General features: G+C 40.0%; 1 protein-coding gene across 2 annotated transcripts; it reads right to left on the bottom strand.

The window, feature by feature from the left end:
• Positions 1–4114: 4114 nt before the first annotated feature.
• On the bottom strand, positions 4115–17572 carry faim2a (Fas apoptotic inhibitory molecule 2a). Of its 2 annotated transcripts, none has more exons than XM_084446867.1 (12): positions 17471–17572; positions 16798–16994; positions 16544–16668; positions 14248–14312; positions 13941–13994; positions 13105–13155; positions 12874–12913; positions 12682–12719; positions 12267–12354; positions 11621–11716; positions 10240–10293; positions 4115–8323 (listed from the first exon to the last, which is right to left on the bottom strand). In XM_084446867.1, the coding sequence occupies exons 2-12, from the start codon at positions 16970–16972 to the stop codon at positions 8177–8179; spliced, it is 933 nt and encodes a 310-aa protein (XP_084302993.1). In that variant the 5' UTR covers positions 16973–16994; positions 17471–17572; the 3' UTR covers positions 4115–8176. The 2 variants fall into 2 exon arrangements, with proteins under 2 accessions (XP_084302993.1, XP_084302994.1); XM_084446868.1 differs by having other exon boundaries at positions 16798–16984; positions 17471–17506.
• Between the last annotated feature and the right edge of the window lie 302 nt (positions 17573–17874).

Raw genomic sequence — 17874 nt, 5'->3', positions numbered from 1 at the left:
TGTGAATTGTGAAGCTTTCATGGCATGCACTGAAGTCAAGGTCGACCAGCTTCGCTGCATAGCCAGCTCAAATAAAACTGATAGCTATTTCATAGGGAGTAATTACAAATAGTTATATTTGTCGACACAAGCAGCTGTAATGAACTAATACGGCAGCTTCATTCTTCATGGAAAAATATTTATAAATGTGTAGTGTTTGTTAGCAGAAGATTACGAGATGGGGATACAGTAGTGCCATTATTTGCATCAAGTACCTTGAATAAGACAAAAGGTTCCCTTCAGTTCTCCTAATCATGTCATTGAGAGGATGAACCCTCCAAAAAGTAGGTCCTAGTTACATTGGGGAAGACTTAGGTTATATAGTTACAGCTCGATATTTCCCTTTTATTGGCTGTATGGGTATCTACCCCGATGCTAATAGTTTGCTTTGAATGAGGCAAAGTTGATATACAAAAACATAACACTAAAACACCTACCTGTAAAGTATACTGTAACACTGTGCCACACTATGAATGTTACATGATTCCCCTCGTAAAATTTGTCGACCAGCAGTCTGTCTGAGACACCCCATGTGTTCGCCTTTTTTGGGTAGCATGACTTGAGGCATAAACATGTTCCCCTGAGTGAAAATCTAATTTGGGATGTGTAATGTCACATGTGACTCTTTAAACGGTCCTATGAAAGGCCAAAGATTCCTTCAGAGCATATATTCCAAGTCAAATATCTTGGTGGAAAATAGTACCAATGTCAGAAATGTAAAGGTCAATCAATCAATCAATCAAAGCTTTATTTGTATAGTGCATTTCATACCCAGAGGCAACACAATGCGCTTTACAGAGAACAAGGGAGGTGGGCATACGACCCACCTCTACATATTCCAGAGGGAAGAAAAAAAACAGTATCACCCAGGGGCCAGATACGTCAGCTGTAAAAATTCTTCCCTGACCCCTCAACAAGGCGATTGAGCAAGCTCCAGGTGGAGGTAGGGAGGGACTCATATGGTCAAATAACTGCTTGCCTAACACCGGATCTCTCAAAGTAGTAAAGAGAAGGCAGCTGAGTACGGTATTAAGGAAGGCTCAAATGTATTAGTAGTTTTTCCTCTTTTTTTTGCTTAACAAAAGCCTTGATCTCCAAGTGGAGCTGTTGTTTGCTTCCTCAACCTTTCCTTCTCCATTTAGCTCAGTCAATCCCCCTAATCTCCTCTGCAGCTCTCCATGTTGCTGTTGGAAAATGAGACTGCATTTTCAATCAGCTGTCTATTTTAGTCCACTACCTCGTATTAGGAAAATATGAATTAAAGTTGATAAATCGTGTCTTTTATCACCTGATAACAGATTTATTTTATGTTTGGCCTTTCTTGGTTTCAACTTTCTTGGGACTCTAATACCATGCCATACAGAACATATCAACAACAGAATTACAGAAAGAGCTAAACAGATTTATGTCAAAGTCTGAGTGACATCTTTGTTACTATGGTCATTGGTGGAGAGGCTTGGTGTCAGCTGCCATTTGAGCTGTTTATTGGTGATAAAGCCTTATATAGCTTATACAGTAGGTTTAATGAGGTTTCAGTTTGTTTTGAGCTACATACAGCCATGTCGCACTCCAGAGCAACCAACAGCACAGGATACGCATAAGAAGTGATACAGAAAGAATATCACAAAAAACTGCAAGGTTTACACAAATTACTGTAGCAGATGTGGAAGGCAGAATTAGATAAACTATACAATGTTGTAATTGTCCATGAATTAATTGAATGTTTTCCTTTCTTTTTACATTGATATGACATGCATCTGACATTTTACATTGACAGCTGCTGTGGTAATAAACTTGACCACTGAGAAGCAGCTGTTGTCTTTGAAAGAAGCTAGTCTGTAATCTGTGGGTACTGTGGCATCTACCTGGACAGTCTTACTGCCACAATGTTAAGGGGGATTTTTTTTTTCTAATTTACTTTCAAAATCCAATGTAAAGATCTTGTTAGCTTGAGCCCTCCTCTTAAAAGGGATGGTTCATCAAATGTATATATTCTATCTGTTTTGCAAATTCCAGCTTCGAGATCACAATAAGTAGCCTAATGGAAACAAAATAGAAAAGTGATTTTTCTCAGTGACTATGTGGTCTGTGTATCCCCAAAGATAATCAGAAACCTGACATGAAATTTCATAACATTACCATGTTATAAATATGTGGGCTGTTCAGCCCATGTGGAGGATTGTTTTGACTGGTGATGTGCTCTGGCCTTCCCACCTGGCAACCTGTCCCGCAACCGTGAACTCTAAAATAGCTGCCCCCAAAATGCCGTGTGGCTTCTCTGTGTGCGTGGCACTATCGACATCCTGGGCAGCTAAGGTGAGACATGTTTACACGGCTATTTCATTGCAGGTTATTTAAAACCTACCGACAAAGCAACTTAACTTTGATTGATTGCAACTTGAAGGTTGAAACTACATGTAGTAAACTCTCGTACACATTGGATCCCCTTTCAATGTGACCTCACACGCACAAACATACACACTGCACTGTAACTCAACTGGCCATCAAATTCCCAAAGGGATACTTGGCAGCAAGCAGACTTCTGGGGTAGGATTTTTTTCAACAGCTTGTTCTGGCCGTGCCTCAAGACTACTCCAATTTCTCTACCCAGATCTGCTCCAGGCGAATCTACACCATCTAACTAAAATGACAGCAGCCTCTGTATGTCTGTATGTATGTCGATCTGTTTGCATCACGATTATCTCAAGAATCGGGCACTGAATGAAGTTGACATTTGGCATGTTATTGCCCAGGACCCAAGGAGGTGCAGTGTCCAGTGTGAAGTTGTTTGGATCAGCAGTTCTCAAGAAAGATGGAAAAAATCCACCTGGCCCATTCCGAACACGGGCACTGTCATGCCAAAATGTGTCTGGGTGAATGTGATTCATATACTGTACCAACGTGTCCGGGTGATGTAAATAGTGTCTTGAGAATGCCACGTGTCCTTTGCTCCTGACATTTATGAGTTAACGTTTGTGAGTTCACAGTTGTTCACAGAGTTCAGAATTGCTTTACCTCAGAATTGTGATTTAATGGAGACAAGCAGGCCAAGGACAAGCCTAGAATTCTGGTGGCCCTAAGCAAGATTTTTTTTGGGCACCCCAAAACACTCCCAGCACAACCACCAAACTAAACGCATGCACGCACACTTGCCAAAAAGATCCTGTCTCGAAGTTACACTTTGCGTCATGTGACTGTGAAATCAAACCACAATCAGCCTACAACGCTCGTTTTACTAGATACAATACCACACGGACTATCAGGTGTCGCCGTGGAAACTCATCACTTTACAAGACTCTCAGTCCTGTGAATCTCGCCGCGAGACGAGTGAAATAATTTTAACTGAACACAACTTCTAGGTAGCGAAGATCTTCAAGTTGGTCCTCTGACAGGGTAAAAGCTGCCAATTGTCCCTCTGTGTAATTCAAGACGTCCCCTATGCACCTGTGACTGTGGGCTTTTGTGCCAAGTCTGGTGCGTTTTAAAGTGATGATGGGTTCCCTGTGGACCACACCATCGTTCTCCACGAGGGGAGGTATAGCTAAAGCAGCCTATAAGCCAGATTCAACGGGAGATTTGGATAGAGTGAAGTTGGGGAAGGAGGGAGGGGGAGGGGCCACAGGTGGATTGCATTCAACTGCATGTGGCTTATTATAAAATCATTCTGTTATGAGATCTTTTTGTTAACCCTCATATAATTTCCTTTTATACTGTGCTTAAACTGTTAATTGTTAGGCTAGTAGTCTGGTCAGCTTAGTGGGGTCCTGTTTTTATCATTATCTTCATGAAAAGTTTGGTTGTTTAAAATAACATTTTGTGACCCTTTTGTTGTTGTTGCTAGCCAACTAGTCACTGATAAATGTATAATATGATCAAATATTGGACATTTCTAATACATTTTTATAAAAAGTATGTATGCAGAATTGAAAATCTCATCCACGCTAGATATCTCTCTCTCACACGCACGCACGCACACAGACAGACAGACAATTAGCGACATGATATCCATTACATTATTTTCTCCAACTGCATGGACCAATAATTCTTTCTTAGAGGTTACACAAGTTGTCTGAGACTATTATAATTAAGGACAGTATATTAGAATTGCTCTGATTGCTCATGTTAGCCCCTTACAAGATTACATTGAGTATCAGTGCATTCAAATGTACACAACAGTCAAGATAAGTAATAACAAATATCAGATTTGGAAGTAAGCTAAAACAGCATGGATACATGAGGTGTACATGAAGGAATTAAAGTTCAAATTTCACAATCCAAAAGGTACACATTTAAAAATCTGTCATCTATTGAGATTAAACACAACCACCAGCTCCATCCAGCTCTATTCTCTGCACTGTGCAGTTCAACAAGTAATACGTAAAAAATAAATAAATAAATAAAAACTAGTAATAATAATCATAATAATAATACAGATAAAACAGGCACAATACTCAGGTAAAATTGCCAATATTGTCCAAAACATTGCCCAACCTCTATCTTCATGGCATCAAGGACAAATGGTAATAATAAATATTAAGTAATTTGTTTCCTAGAGCAAGAACGTGCAAGAATAAGTGAACACAAACAATATTCCTTTTTCTGCTTAAGTAAATAAATCATTACTACGCACATCTATAGTACAGTGCCTATAGGGAGTCAGCAGCCTCTCAAAATCTTCACCGTGGTGTTGCTTTACAGCATAGATAGAAAATGGCCAAAGGTTACAGCCTAGATTTCAAATGGTTAAAGGTTGTGAAGCAACAAAAGTGACGTTTTTGAAAGGGGGCATAGACTTTCTTTCGGCACTGTGCATGAATATACATTTGACATGACTAAGTATGTGTTTGATTTAAGGTAAAAAGGCCTCATAGAAATGTACAGAATTTTGAGGTGAGTCTAATGTTCAACTTTGTAGTTGAATGACATGACTAACCTTGTGTCATACAGCAACTGTAATAATGTACTGTGGTGTGATGTAACACATGCCTAAAACAACTGAATAAAACCTCACTCTCATAAATCAGGTACTGGTATACTAATTAGACCATCAAAATAATTGATCACCAAAGAGATGAGTTCACATCCATATAAATTATCCTATTCTGGAAGTTTACTGAACACTCAGCTTTGTAGATGTTAGCCATTGTTATGATTGCCCAGGATAAGTTTCACCCGGGTAAGTCCTGTAATGTTTGTGTAATGTAATTTTTTGTCAGTTTGTGGGTAATTCCAGCAAAGCTTTAGTATGCCTTTTTCAACCAAAAATGAAGGATGATCAAGGCACTCTTGTTGTAGAGAAAAGTAAAAGGCCTTTATTAAAGTGGCTAGTGCATTTAGCAAAGGTTAAAAAAAACGCACCTACGAGTTGCGGCACTCATGCCTTCATCAGAGTGACATCAGGCTTTTTACTTTTCTCTACAACAAGAGTGCCTTGGTCATCCTTCCTTCTTGGGTTCAAGTCATCACCCTGGTACCAAGCTGAACCTTGTTTGAACATGACTTTGTCACACTGAGCTCCTCTCTCTGGTTTTTCTTAGCCATTTTCACCTGAAATGACTGACCATGCCCCGGACGTGAATGCAAATGAAATAGTATGTTGAAAGTAACGAAATCAGGTGCCAACAACAAATTAATTAATGAGATGTCAATTTGCAAATGACTAGTATTATCAGAGGACCTTGGAGTTTGCCGAAAAAATTATTACTCTCCTGCTATGCAAAAATGACAGCCCAATTCACAAGATATTAATTTTAATGGGGGAGGTACTGTAGGGTTATGTAATTATGTGCATGAGCATAAATCACTACGTACACAATTTGAATCCAGTCTGAATCTTAATATACAAAGTAAATTTGGACATATATCCTTCTTGTCTTAAGTTGGACCATGCTACACCCTACCACTGAGTCTCGTGAAAATTGGTCGAGTAGTTTGTGTAATAAATAGGCGTAATCCTACTAACAGACAAACGCACAGCACCGAAAACATTACCTCTCGCCCTGCGCTGTCGCTGACATGATTATAATTACAGGACCTCTGGTCTTTTATCGGCCACACTGCACTGACACACAAACACACATGATGGAGAGGCGACACAAGACGGAGACAGTATTCCATTTTGAGTTCCACCAACACAAACTGAACACAATTTTTGGGGAGAGATGTTTCAGAGAAACCTAAACACACAACTTTTCTTTCCCATTCCAAAGTTCCCCAAAAATTCCCTTCCAAGACCAAGACCCTACCACATAGCTGCCAGAGGGTCTGGTTCAAGTGTACTTTAACCCTAAGTAGAACTCATGACCGCTTTCATCTGAAAAAATTCTATCAAGGTTAACATTTTTAAAAAGTTGCATCATAGAGCCATTTCCACGTCAAACATTTTATGTAGTATAGTAGGCTTATCTATGTAAGGTATCAATTCAAATCCAATTCAGTTCACATGTTTACAAGAGAACTACAGATTGAAGTAGGAATGCGAGTACTCGCAATTCAAATACTTCACAGACTCTACAGCTAAATTAATTTCATCTAGTTCACCTGTTCCTAACACTATTAGTGTGATTTCTTACATTGATTTGCTTTGGATATAACACCTGGTGACATTACAATCAATGATTCTTCACACAATATTTTCTCCAAATTTCACAGATTTAAAAAGTAAAACTTCCAATAAATGTCTGTCTTTGTCCATAAACTGTCAGAGCTAAAACTGTTTCGCCAACATGTTGCAATTCACTCCATCAATCTCTAAAACTATTTTTTAAATACCCGTCTGATTCGTGAGAATTGCCTGATTACATAAGGGATAACGTCCAGTCAACTGGTCATTATCGAAAAATAAGAATCCGAAAAAAAGAAGGGCTCTTTTTTTTTCCAATAATGACTGGCTGGCCATACGTTATCTCCCTTATTACAAAGCTATTTACCATAATTAATACTAATAAGCCTACACTTTTTATTTCCCCAGAGAAATGGTTCCATGTGCTTGGGCAATGGGTGTTTTCGGAGACTGGCTTGATGAGAATGGGTTGACATACGGTCCAACAGCCAAAACCGTTACTGTTTAGAATGTTCAGCAACTTTCAGACCACTTTCACAGTATAATGTGTTGCCCTTGACGTTGGTCAATTATTAAGAAATAATTGACCAGTAGAATGTGCGATTGTCCAATCAGAATAGAGTATTTCAGGGAACTGTGTAATTAAGCGTCATAATGGACACAAAACTTGTACATGGTCCAGATTAAAAAGCATGTAACCCAATGGTAGGTACATTTTTAAAAAGGCTGGTATGGGGATAAGGTGCATACCAGACCCTGAATACACATTGGTGACATTAGAATCAATGTAGAGATCAACGTCTTCCCCTAATGAGCGTTTCATCACACAGAGTGTTTCATCACACAGACAGATGAACCTATCGTCTTACACCTACAGCTAGTTTCATTGCAGCAAGTCCAGAGATGCTGGGGCCAGCATACAGTGACTGTTACACTACTACGCCCCCTAGAGGTAGAAGGCTGCCAACACATTTGACATGGTGGCAGCCACACACCGCAATCCTGGGACTGAGAATAAAAACCCGTAAGGAACAGTAAAATCAAGTTGTGTTTAGTGTCTCCCACCCTAACTGTATCACATTCACAATAGCCTGAGTGATGGGGTGGCGATGCTAAATCACTAATTGAGAAAGTTGAAGGAGGAACCAACAGAAAAATCCAATTTTAAAGGAGACTATCACAGCTGACTGCAGGACTAAAGTATGTGTGTATTTGTGTCTGGGTGTGTCTGTATATCAGTGTATGTAATTCTGGTTATTCGAGGCGGCATATGGAGAACATCGAACATGTCTGTGTTTGGTCTAGAAGTTTCCACCCGGGAAATGGAAGATCGAATCCCACAGCACCTTGCTAGCTTTGTCTCTACCTGGACTATCTCCCCCTCTCAATCCTCAGCCATCAAAATAATAAATAAAACACTAAAACAAGGCAAAAGGAATGTACATGTCAACTTCTCTTTGTCTGGAATGTGTTGATGTGTATGTGTAAATGTGTGCATAATCTTACAGTGTACTTTTTGTCTGTTTGGGATTCTATTCTCCTTTCAGACTATTAAAAGTCCCAAAGGGACACGGCTCATTCCTGACTGCCGAACAGCTGTAGAAGGAAGAAGAAGATGTAGACCACGTCCATGTAGAGACACAGAGCTCCGAACACGTGCTCCTCCGGGCTCAGAGAGTAGCGCCGGTTTCCCATCAGGAGCTGAACGTCAAAGGCCAGGAACTACGGAGAGAGAGAGGGTTCAAATTCAGGCAGAGGAAGGTGTGGCAATATGAGAGAACACAGACACTCGATAAGGAGGGCTATTAAAGAAGAAGAAAAAGAGACAGGAATAACAGAGGGAGCGAGAGAGAGCGAGAGAGAGAGAGAGAATTTTATGAATGTACATGACTCCCCTAGTACCCCCCAAAAAAACAGTAACCACACAGGCACTTCATAAATCATATGGTTTATAGACATATTTTAATCGATGTATTGTAGGTTACCATTATAACAGCAGCTGTTATAATGGTAACAGCTGCTGTTTTCTGTTATTTTGATTGGCACTTTTTAGGTGGCTGGAGGAACATTAACGCAAGCTAGTGTTAGTTCAGCCAGCCAAAAAGACCGTCGCACAATCCATCAGGCAGCGCTGTACCTGACTCGCACGAAAGTTGCAGAACCTACTCGCGCTTGTGGTGTATGTCTCCTTGAAGGGCTGACTGACGGACAGACAGACAGCAGCGCGTAGCTCCGCTTCGGCTCAAACTGTACTTTCAGATAACGTTACGTAACGTTAGCAACACAAGGCCAATTTATCATATTCATTTTTTACTTGTCCGATCAGACAACTGCATGAGGCATTCCTCTTGGCCGAACAGAGTTTACTGGTCCCTGGGAAGCAGGCAAAACTGTTAGCCTACTACAGGTAGCTTGCCTTGTTCCTTAATCCCCTTGTGTGAATCATGGCTAGCCGGCGATAACCTAGCCTACCTGACTGGTCTCATCTTTCTCCTCTCTCTTCCTCTTCAAAAATTGTCGTATGCCCATCTGGAAAATTGTATTGATATATTAGGTTATAGGATCCGCTAGTTGTCATCAGGGAATTATAAAACCAAAGGCTTTATCAACGTGCTTGAGATGGGCAGGAGCTGTCGGCACGTCTAACTGTAGCTATAACGGCACTTAGATTACTAACATAAATGTATTTTAGACAGTAGGCTAGGCATTTTGAGGAGTAGGCCTAGGTGCCAGCACCAGTGTTTGGGCCAATTCAAACACTGGTTAACACTATGGTAATATTTGAGCGTTAATAGCCTACCTATCTTTCGTTGTAACCTCATGCCGCTCACTGAAGAAAAAATCCCTTCAGGCGCCGAGTCTTCCGATCACCTCAGCAAGGAGCAGCATGGAGCGGCACAGAGCGCGCGGCCTATAGGCTCTTTATTGAAAGTAAATAGTCCTAATGTGGGCGCGACAGTGGTTTTGAAAGCGCATTTAGGCAGAAATATTTAGAAAGTTTTATTTATATATAGCCTAATTTGTATTATTGTTTTTTGTATCAAATGTTTGGTGTGGCGGCAAGGATCTTCCTTACCAGCGGAAACTCTGGTGTGTGTGTGTCTGAAAGATGGGAGCTTTCACAAAACAAATGACAGAACTCTGTGCTTACATATTCCACACAACAGAAATACAGGAAGCGATAGCGATTAGCTCCGCCCCAGCGACAGCGCGAGGTGAGAGGTCATGCTTTCGGTGGCGTGTTTTCATTTGTTCGTTTATTCATTGGTTTGTTTGTTAGCAGGATTACGCAAAAACTACCAGACTGATTTTCATGAAACTCGGTGGAGGGGTGTAGCATGGGCCAACTTAAAGCCCATTCAATTTCGGCGCGGATCCGAATCACGGGGCTAATCCACAAATTAAAACAAAACTTTGAGCGAAGCCAGACCCTCGCATGGGGGCGCTAGAGACGCCAAGGTTTGGACTGGCATGAAGCTCACGATCAGCCATGGAGCAATACCAAACATGTCCTACTCACACGCACGCGCAAAGAGCCTCAAAATGCATTAATGGGCGGAGGTCTGTGCTCTCTGAGCACCATTTCTAGTTTTTGATGCGCTACAGGACATTTCAAGGAAGGTTGTAATGAAACGCACCAGCGTAAAGACCAGGGCTCCAAGTCCAGCGTATGCTGTCTGCAACCAGGGAATCTGTGGAGGAGTGCACGGTCACTAAAAGCCTTGGTGGCGCAGAAGCACAGTGTTAGATAACGCTAATAATGTTCCACATCATTCACATTGATGTTCAAATCTTCCCTATAATGTGTTACCTCTAGTCTTATGAGGATGTTAAAAACACAAAAGGAGTGAACTACATACTATCCTTTCAACAGGGAAGTAAATATTTTTGTGTATATAATGGTGCACAATAAATTCTACAGAGGATTTACTGAATGTTTGCAGACCGCTAGACTGAAAAGACACAAGCTCATAAATATCAAAAGTACCCAATTCGGTAATGCTTTAGAATAACCCTTGTTAATAAAACATTTATAAAGCATCTGTTCATAGTGTGTTCAACATTTACAAATCATTATTACAACATTTATAAATGTTAGTAATATATTTATAAATGAGTATTTATGTATTTATAAACATGTTTCAAATGATTTTCTAATGGTTAAATAATTTATAAGGTACAGTATGTGATAATGGTCTGTTCACATTTAATGATAATTTATAAATGACTAATCAACCACTTTTAAATTATTTACTAATGATTTGTTTAAGGTATGTGATAATGGTCTTCTGACCATTCATGGGTCATGAATAACCTGCATTGTGAATTCATAAACGTTAGCACATGTAGTAACACTGTACCTCAGCTGATGCTTAATACAGGTCCTTAGAAATGTATTAATCATTAGTAACATGTTTTGCAAGGATTGATCTAAAGCAGACACTATCTATACTTTGTAGACATTAATAAATTAGCCATTATTCATGGACGTACTATAGAAACCATTTACTAATGATTAATAGCATTTTTTGCAGTGCTTGATGGAACGCTGGTCTTGTCTGCATTGTGTATTGCTATTGCCAAGGGGTGGATTTGAACCTGGGTCCCCCGCGTGACAGCCCTCGTTCTAACCAACTATGCCAATAAAAAGCTAGCTAATGAGGTTTGTCACACGGAAGACCGGGGTTAAAATCCACCCCTCGGCAATAATAATACAAATCATTCAAATCACATACCTTATAGATTATCTTATAAACCATTAGAAAATCATTTGAAACATGTTTATAAATACATAACAACTCATTTATAAATGGCTTACTTAATGTTGTAATAATGATTTGTAAATGTTGAACCGTCTACGAACAGATGCTTCTATAAATGGTTTATAAACAAGGGTTATTCTAAAGCGTTACCAATAATTCTGATATAGCTACAACCTGATCAGGAGCATTTCTGAAAATGTAACTGCAATACCGCCACCAGCACTAGGGGCAGCAGAGGAAGGATGGAGGTGCTCACGTAGCCAAAGGGAGCAGTGAAGAGGAGCAGCAGTCCTGTCATCATCAACACCATCATGAGAGAGAACAGCATACCATGGCACGAAGTAAAATCAACCTGGAACAAAAAAGAACAAAAACTGACATTAATTTGACATCCTCTTAATATTATTACAACATAACATTGAACCAGTCTAAACCGGGATATGTCACACTGTCTAGCCTGTACATTTTTTGTAGATAGTGCAAAAATACAGTACTATCTTGTCTTGCGCTTACACTATGTTTATAGCCTATTCTGTACATTTTGGTGGATTGTACTGTATATTGTACTATATCTCTTCATTGTTGAATTTTGCACTGTCTTGTTTTGTTCTTGCACTGTGTTTACTAGTATTATTGTCATGCACCAACAGACCTAGGCAAATTCCTCGTAGGCGCAAACCTACTTGGCTAAAATAAATCAGATTCTGATGTGAAAAGAAAGTGAATACATGTTTTACTTTGTTCTGTCACTATATTGTGTGTGTGTGTGTGTGTGTGTGTGTGTGTGTGTGTGTGTGTGTTTGTGTGTGTGTGTGTGTGTGTGTGTGTGCGTGCGTGCATGCTAATGGCGGTTTGTGATTTGTTTGAGGTTTAGACTTGCTGACTACATACTGTAAGCTCACCTTGGTTTGGAAACAGAAAAGTGTGATGAAGAGACACACCATGGCAGTGATCCCAATACACAGCATGACCACTTTAGTGTTATGGTAGCTGTTGACACAGAAACAGAAGAGGAGGAATAGCAAAGATAAACTTAGCTTGAGATACAGAGCTAACATTTGATAGGACTGCTACAATCATGCATGCTCACATTGATACTGACAGAACTGGGTTTTAATACTATTTGAATTTACTTTTCTGTGCATGATTGCCCGTGTCTGGCACATTGGAACAGATGGCCTGTCCACAAAAGTGCCCCCCCCCTACCTGACACTCTAGGCAGACAAACACTAAGAGTTTTTCGAATAGTATTTGGACCCAGGTCTGACCTAATTCAACGTACAGCTATCAATAACCCATGCACACTCAACAGTTTACCTGGCCAACATGCCAGCCATGTAGGACATTGCCAATGTCTGTAGAATGAAGGACAAAATGTGAATCAAACACAAAAACATCATCAAACTAGTTTGGTCTCAAACTAATGTAACAATTTGACATATAAAGTCAAGAGCAGCTTCTTTGAACATGGACTACAGACTTTTGTACTTTACTTGTGTAGACACTTACAAAGATGCTTAGGAGAATTAGGTTGGTGGGGTACTGTCGCCTGAGAAAAACATATGTGTTTAAGTACAGAAAGTAGCCATTAAGTGATATAGAGTAGAATAGTGTAGACTTGGCGAGTTAAAAGCACTAAGCAAAGTTAAAAAGAGCATTGACTACAGATAGGAGACTAGGGATGGAATAGTTTTTACTCAAGACTGTAACTTTTAGATATGAAAAGCATTGTTTTCTTACCGAGCACTCGTGCTGCAGACTAGCACCAAGTATGTGCCCATGAAGGTGATGCTGGAAGAAATACAGTGATGTCATTAATTACAACATTCAGCACAGTGATGCAGCAACTTCATACTGTAGCTTCACTGCAATTATAACACCTCCTCATCAATGTTACTGTAGTAGTCCAACCTCCATAAAGTTTACCAAGAAATTTCCACAACAAAGACAGCGTTTAGACCATTACTAAATATATTAAAGGTATTTGGTATTTAGCATTATAAGCCCTGTTATAAGGTTATTTACGATCATATATAAGAGTCCATATAAAGAATTTGACAAATTGTGCACTCTTCAGATATTAGTGCTTCTTCTTCTTCATCGTATGGGCAGGGCCGAGCCTGGGTGAGTGCTCATTGCTCATGTCACAGCTAAGTACACAATGGATCTCTATGGGCGTACAGTATATGATTGTACATAGGCTTGTCACAGGCTTATGATGCTAAATACCAAATTAATCCTTTAAAAACTTCATATTTTTAGGCTGTCACTTTACACTAGGTATGTCATGATATCACTTTTTAACAATATGGTTATCATGGATAAAAAAAAATATCAAAAGATCAAAATGATTGCTATATAGATATTTTTCACTGGTGTGACATTGGGGGCCGGAGACAGACAGAAACCTTTTTACAAATGAGAAAGATTTGCATAAAAAGCTCTTGAGCAAAAAATTTAGCAGAACAAGCAGTAGCCTTGGTGCGTTTTTTGGGCTGCTATATTATCCCACAATACTGTAGTGTGGTTCACATACATGGTATTACGATTAGAAGACAGTCTAATTCAATACTCACTAGGATCCAAGGTAGAGGATTCTGTTGTACCGTACAAACTGCCGGACTGGCTCACTGTTGGAATAAAAGGGAATATCAAATTATCCAATCACTATGAAAAAAAGGAACCTCAAGAGTTCAGAGAAAAAAGTAAATATGAGCTTCCAAGTTCTGTTAATCTATTTAAGGTGATCCAAATGAACAGAGCTTTTTCGATTTTTACAGAGAGACAGTTTCACAGACACATGTCAGGTCTTGCCTAGACAGCAAATTCAATGTAGATCCAAGAAAGACACAAAAATAATTGATTAGGGTGCATTCAGCTTACCAAAATGTAAAGAGTGCCACAATACCAAACGTCACTAATAGCTGGACCATCAGAATGCTGAACACCTGGGAAGGATAGAAACAGGATGTCAGACAGACTACCAGACTCCTCCTAGGCCCATTCCCTAAGCGTGTCACACAACCCATTATGCACTCTCCTCTACAAGACTAAGTTGATCTATATGCTACTGGTCTATCTAGGTTGGGCAAGTGAAATACTGCATCACTCACTGTGTGAACAAGTTCAAGCTCTGAATGGAGCCTTTAAACAGTGTGAAATGAAGGACAAGGTAAAGAGAAGGCAGTTGGTTAAAATACTTTGACGTAACATTTTCAAAACAAAGAGGGCTAACATTTTGCTTTAAATAGAAAATGACAGTCATTGCTATGTATGTACATAGTAATGCATGTAGTAAGAACAATGGAATTACAATGGAAATGTAACAGAAAAATGCTTTGACAACCTTACATATCACGTGTCAGCCTGAAGCAATTTATTACATTTAGTTTTGGTAAGAAATAAGGCCTTGTCCACATAAAAAACAGGGTTTTTCCTCCTTCATTCTTAAAGAAAATTTGTCCACATCAAAACGCAAAAACACGCTGCCTAGGCTGTCGCTGGCTCATTCCATCTGTTCGATGGTGCCATGGTAACCAGGCTGTAAAACACACATAAAATAGGCTGCTTGCTGTCACATTCACTTTCTGACTTCTGCTCCACTCCAACTTTGATTTTTTGCCCTTTATTCGCCAGAAGAAAACACAAGAGGAACAGCATTTTGGTAACAGAGAATTCCAGAGTTGTGTGGTTGAGTCCACAAGGTTCTCGTCACCCAATTTATGTAAATGAGAGGTAATGGCGACTAATAACAAGCCCAAAACTCAGTTTTTCTTGACCACACGACAACACTGAAAGTGGAGTTTCTAAAAATGTTCACTTTGGACGGAGTCCAGTTTCATTGACCTAGAACGCCGTTTGCATGTGGACGGAAGGCCAAACCACGTAGAAAAATGCCCGGTGTCAAAAATACTCGTGTTCGTGTGGACCGGGCCTAAATCTGACCATTCTATTTTATTGATTTGGTGAGAATGATTCTTTGGCCTGGGGGGGATTTATGATAGCAGCGCAGTAAACACTGGAACAAGATAAGGGGAGTCTCTCCAGGGGTAAGTGGATATTATGGTACATGTGTGAGGGTAACTCAATGGTTTACTACCAAAAGTGATTAGAAATTCAGGAAGTGATTAGAAATATTCCTGGAATGCTTTTACAATGTATCAAATCATTTTGTGGGGATGCTGCAGCTCTCTAGAAAGTGCAGCCAAATCATTACACATGGACAGAAATCTAGCTAGTGAGCTAGCTAGTTAGCTAACTAACTAGGTAGGTTAATTTGGGTGGTCTGTTTTCTAGTATTGATTTGGAATCAATGACTCGATCGAATGATCTTCTTGTTTTTAAGGTCCCTCGTTCTGGTACAGAACTTGGACGGGCTGCATTCACTTTTGATGCTCCGTATACCTGGAACTCTCTCCAACAGACATTGAAGCTAGAGCTGCTTCCCTCCGATACGGAGTTCAGAGCCATGGCTCTAGACATTTGTTCATCAACTTGTCACTGTTTTAGATCTTAATTGTATTATTGTTGTAAATTGCTTATGTTTTGTAGATGTTTGTGCTTGTGAGCTCGTCGGCATTGGAAATGAGGGAAACATCAATTGCCCTACGAGTTTAAATAAAGGTTTGAAAATGAAAATGAATGGTAACAAGGCAAAAAAAAATCGTATCAACCAATCTTGCTTGATCGACTCCAAAAAAGCACACCCAGGTGGTGAGGTAATCAGTGCAGGTTCATGAGGAATCTCTACTGCCCTCTAGTGCTGGGGTACAACGGTATTGGTGACTCTGAATTGGTCTACGTCTCATGCTATGAACAGACACACATGTCGCGTATTGAAGTGAACCCAAATAGGAACTGACACAGGAGACATGATGATGGGGATGCTATGCAGCTACTGTAGCTGGGAATGTGCATCTGTGCAGATGTATCATTTGTGATTCAAACGGATCAATTTGAGGGGGGAAAAAAAGTTCACAAAAGAATTACTGTGGGTGACAAACATTGGTATAATACACATTAGGAAGGGATCAACAGTGGAAAAGGAAAACAATATAAACATAGGCAATGTTTATAACATGCCTAATTCTATATGATAAAGGCAGTACATAAGTCTGTATAATATAACTGTAGGCTGTTAAATATTAATTTCATAAATACTCTCTTATGCATTTCTCACTTTGCGTATGAACATGCGCCGGATGTTCTTGTCCTCCCAGTTGTTCCCGTCGAAGCTGTCGCTGGTGCTCTGGTCGGAGAAGGGGGAGGACATGTCTGAGGCATAGGGGTTGGTGTAGCCCGGGCCTGAAGGGGGGGAAGGGAAAAAGATTTGGGGTAACCTCAGCAGCTGGGACATCATATTCAGTTCCGAAACTATGAAATTAATATGTGACTAATAGATAAGGTCAGCATGTTTAATGCAGAGAGACTTACTGGGGCTGGGGTGCACATAGGCCCAACTTGTGTGGATGGGCACCAAGGGAGGTGGCATGGGAGGATGCTCATTGGCACCATAGCGGGGCATTGCCACTAAGGTCCCTCCATATGCCTGTTCCTTGTCCCCTGCTGTGGCTTCAGCATAGCTGGGTGGGACTGGCAGTACACTCATGTTGAGGCAGGTCTGTGTGTGGCTAATAGATTGAGGAAGACAAACACATAAGTCACTATTGTCGAATCCTTTACTTAGTTACCTATTTTCTCTGTGGGAGTAAGAAGGTGGAGTGATACTTCACATTACCTACGAACACACAATACAAATAAATCGTTCGCTAGATAGACAGCCAGCTGGACATGATGACTAACGTTAGCTAAATATTAGCAGATCTAATGTATGTGATGCTGTTTATATCAGGAGGAAACGGCAAGGCAGGCCAGAAGAAGCTTTTTGCTGGGATCATCGTAGCCTTCGTTATAGCCAAACGAAATAATAGGCTAGGCTATCGCGTTAGCTAACGAGGTCATGTTAGCTAGTTATCTACCGTAGATTAACGTTATTCTAGATAGTGCTAGCACTAACGTTACCGGTTCAAAATCCTTGATGTGGCTACCACTATGTAAATCGTTAGTTCAAATATCGTACACTCAATAAATATTGTTTACATCCTACCTGGTTGCAGCTACAGGCAGATGTCTTGTCAGTCGCTCAACTCAGTTACCACATTAACGTTAGCTGTTTACCAACCCCAAAACAAAACCCTGGCAACTGGGAAAATGCAACTAGCTAGAATAGCGTTCATGTGACGAGCTTCCTGAATCTGTCCATGTTGATACCAGCCCAAGTTGATTATTTTAAAAATTATCTGGAGGAATAAAGCACATTACATTCAGAAATCTCAATTGATGAAATACGTTACAGGCCATTGATTTTGATTCATTAGCGGGTTACCATCAGCAACTTCACCTATTATATTTCAGGGAAAATACCAAATTTCGGCAGGAGGGGGGAAATCTGGTCACTTAACATAATGAAATGAAAAGTAAATATAATTACACTCGTATATTTTTTATTTG

Source organism: Borostomias antarcticus (assembly GCF_949987555.1).
Source record: "Borostomias antarcticus genome assembly, chromosome: 12".
Taxonomy (NCBI): domain Eukaryota; kingdom Metazoa; phylum Chordata; class Actinopteri; order Stomiiformes; family Stomiidae; genus Borostomias; species Borostomias antarcticus.
The sequence above is the reverse complement of the archived record's forward strand: the minus strand, read 5'-3'. Positions and strand labels throughout refer to the sequence as shown.

What these genes read in the sequence shown, in the direction of transcription:
- faim2a (XM_084446867.1), bottom strand. Translation starts at nt 16,972, where the DNA reads ATGAGTGTACTGCCAGTCCCACCCAGCTATGCTGAAGCCACAGCAGGG. An exon ending in CTATGTGCACCCCAGCCCCA is followed by an intron (nt 16,669 to 16,797) that starts GTAAGTCTCTCT and finishes CCCCCCCTTCAG; the next exon opens with GCCCGGGCTACACCAACCCC. An exon ending in GTGGCACTCTTTACATTTTG is followed by an intron (nt 13,995 to 14,247) that starts GTAAGCTGAATG and finishes TTATTCCAACAG; the next exon opens with TGAGCCAGTCCGGCAGTTTG.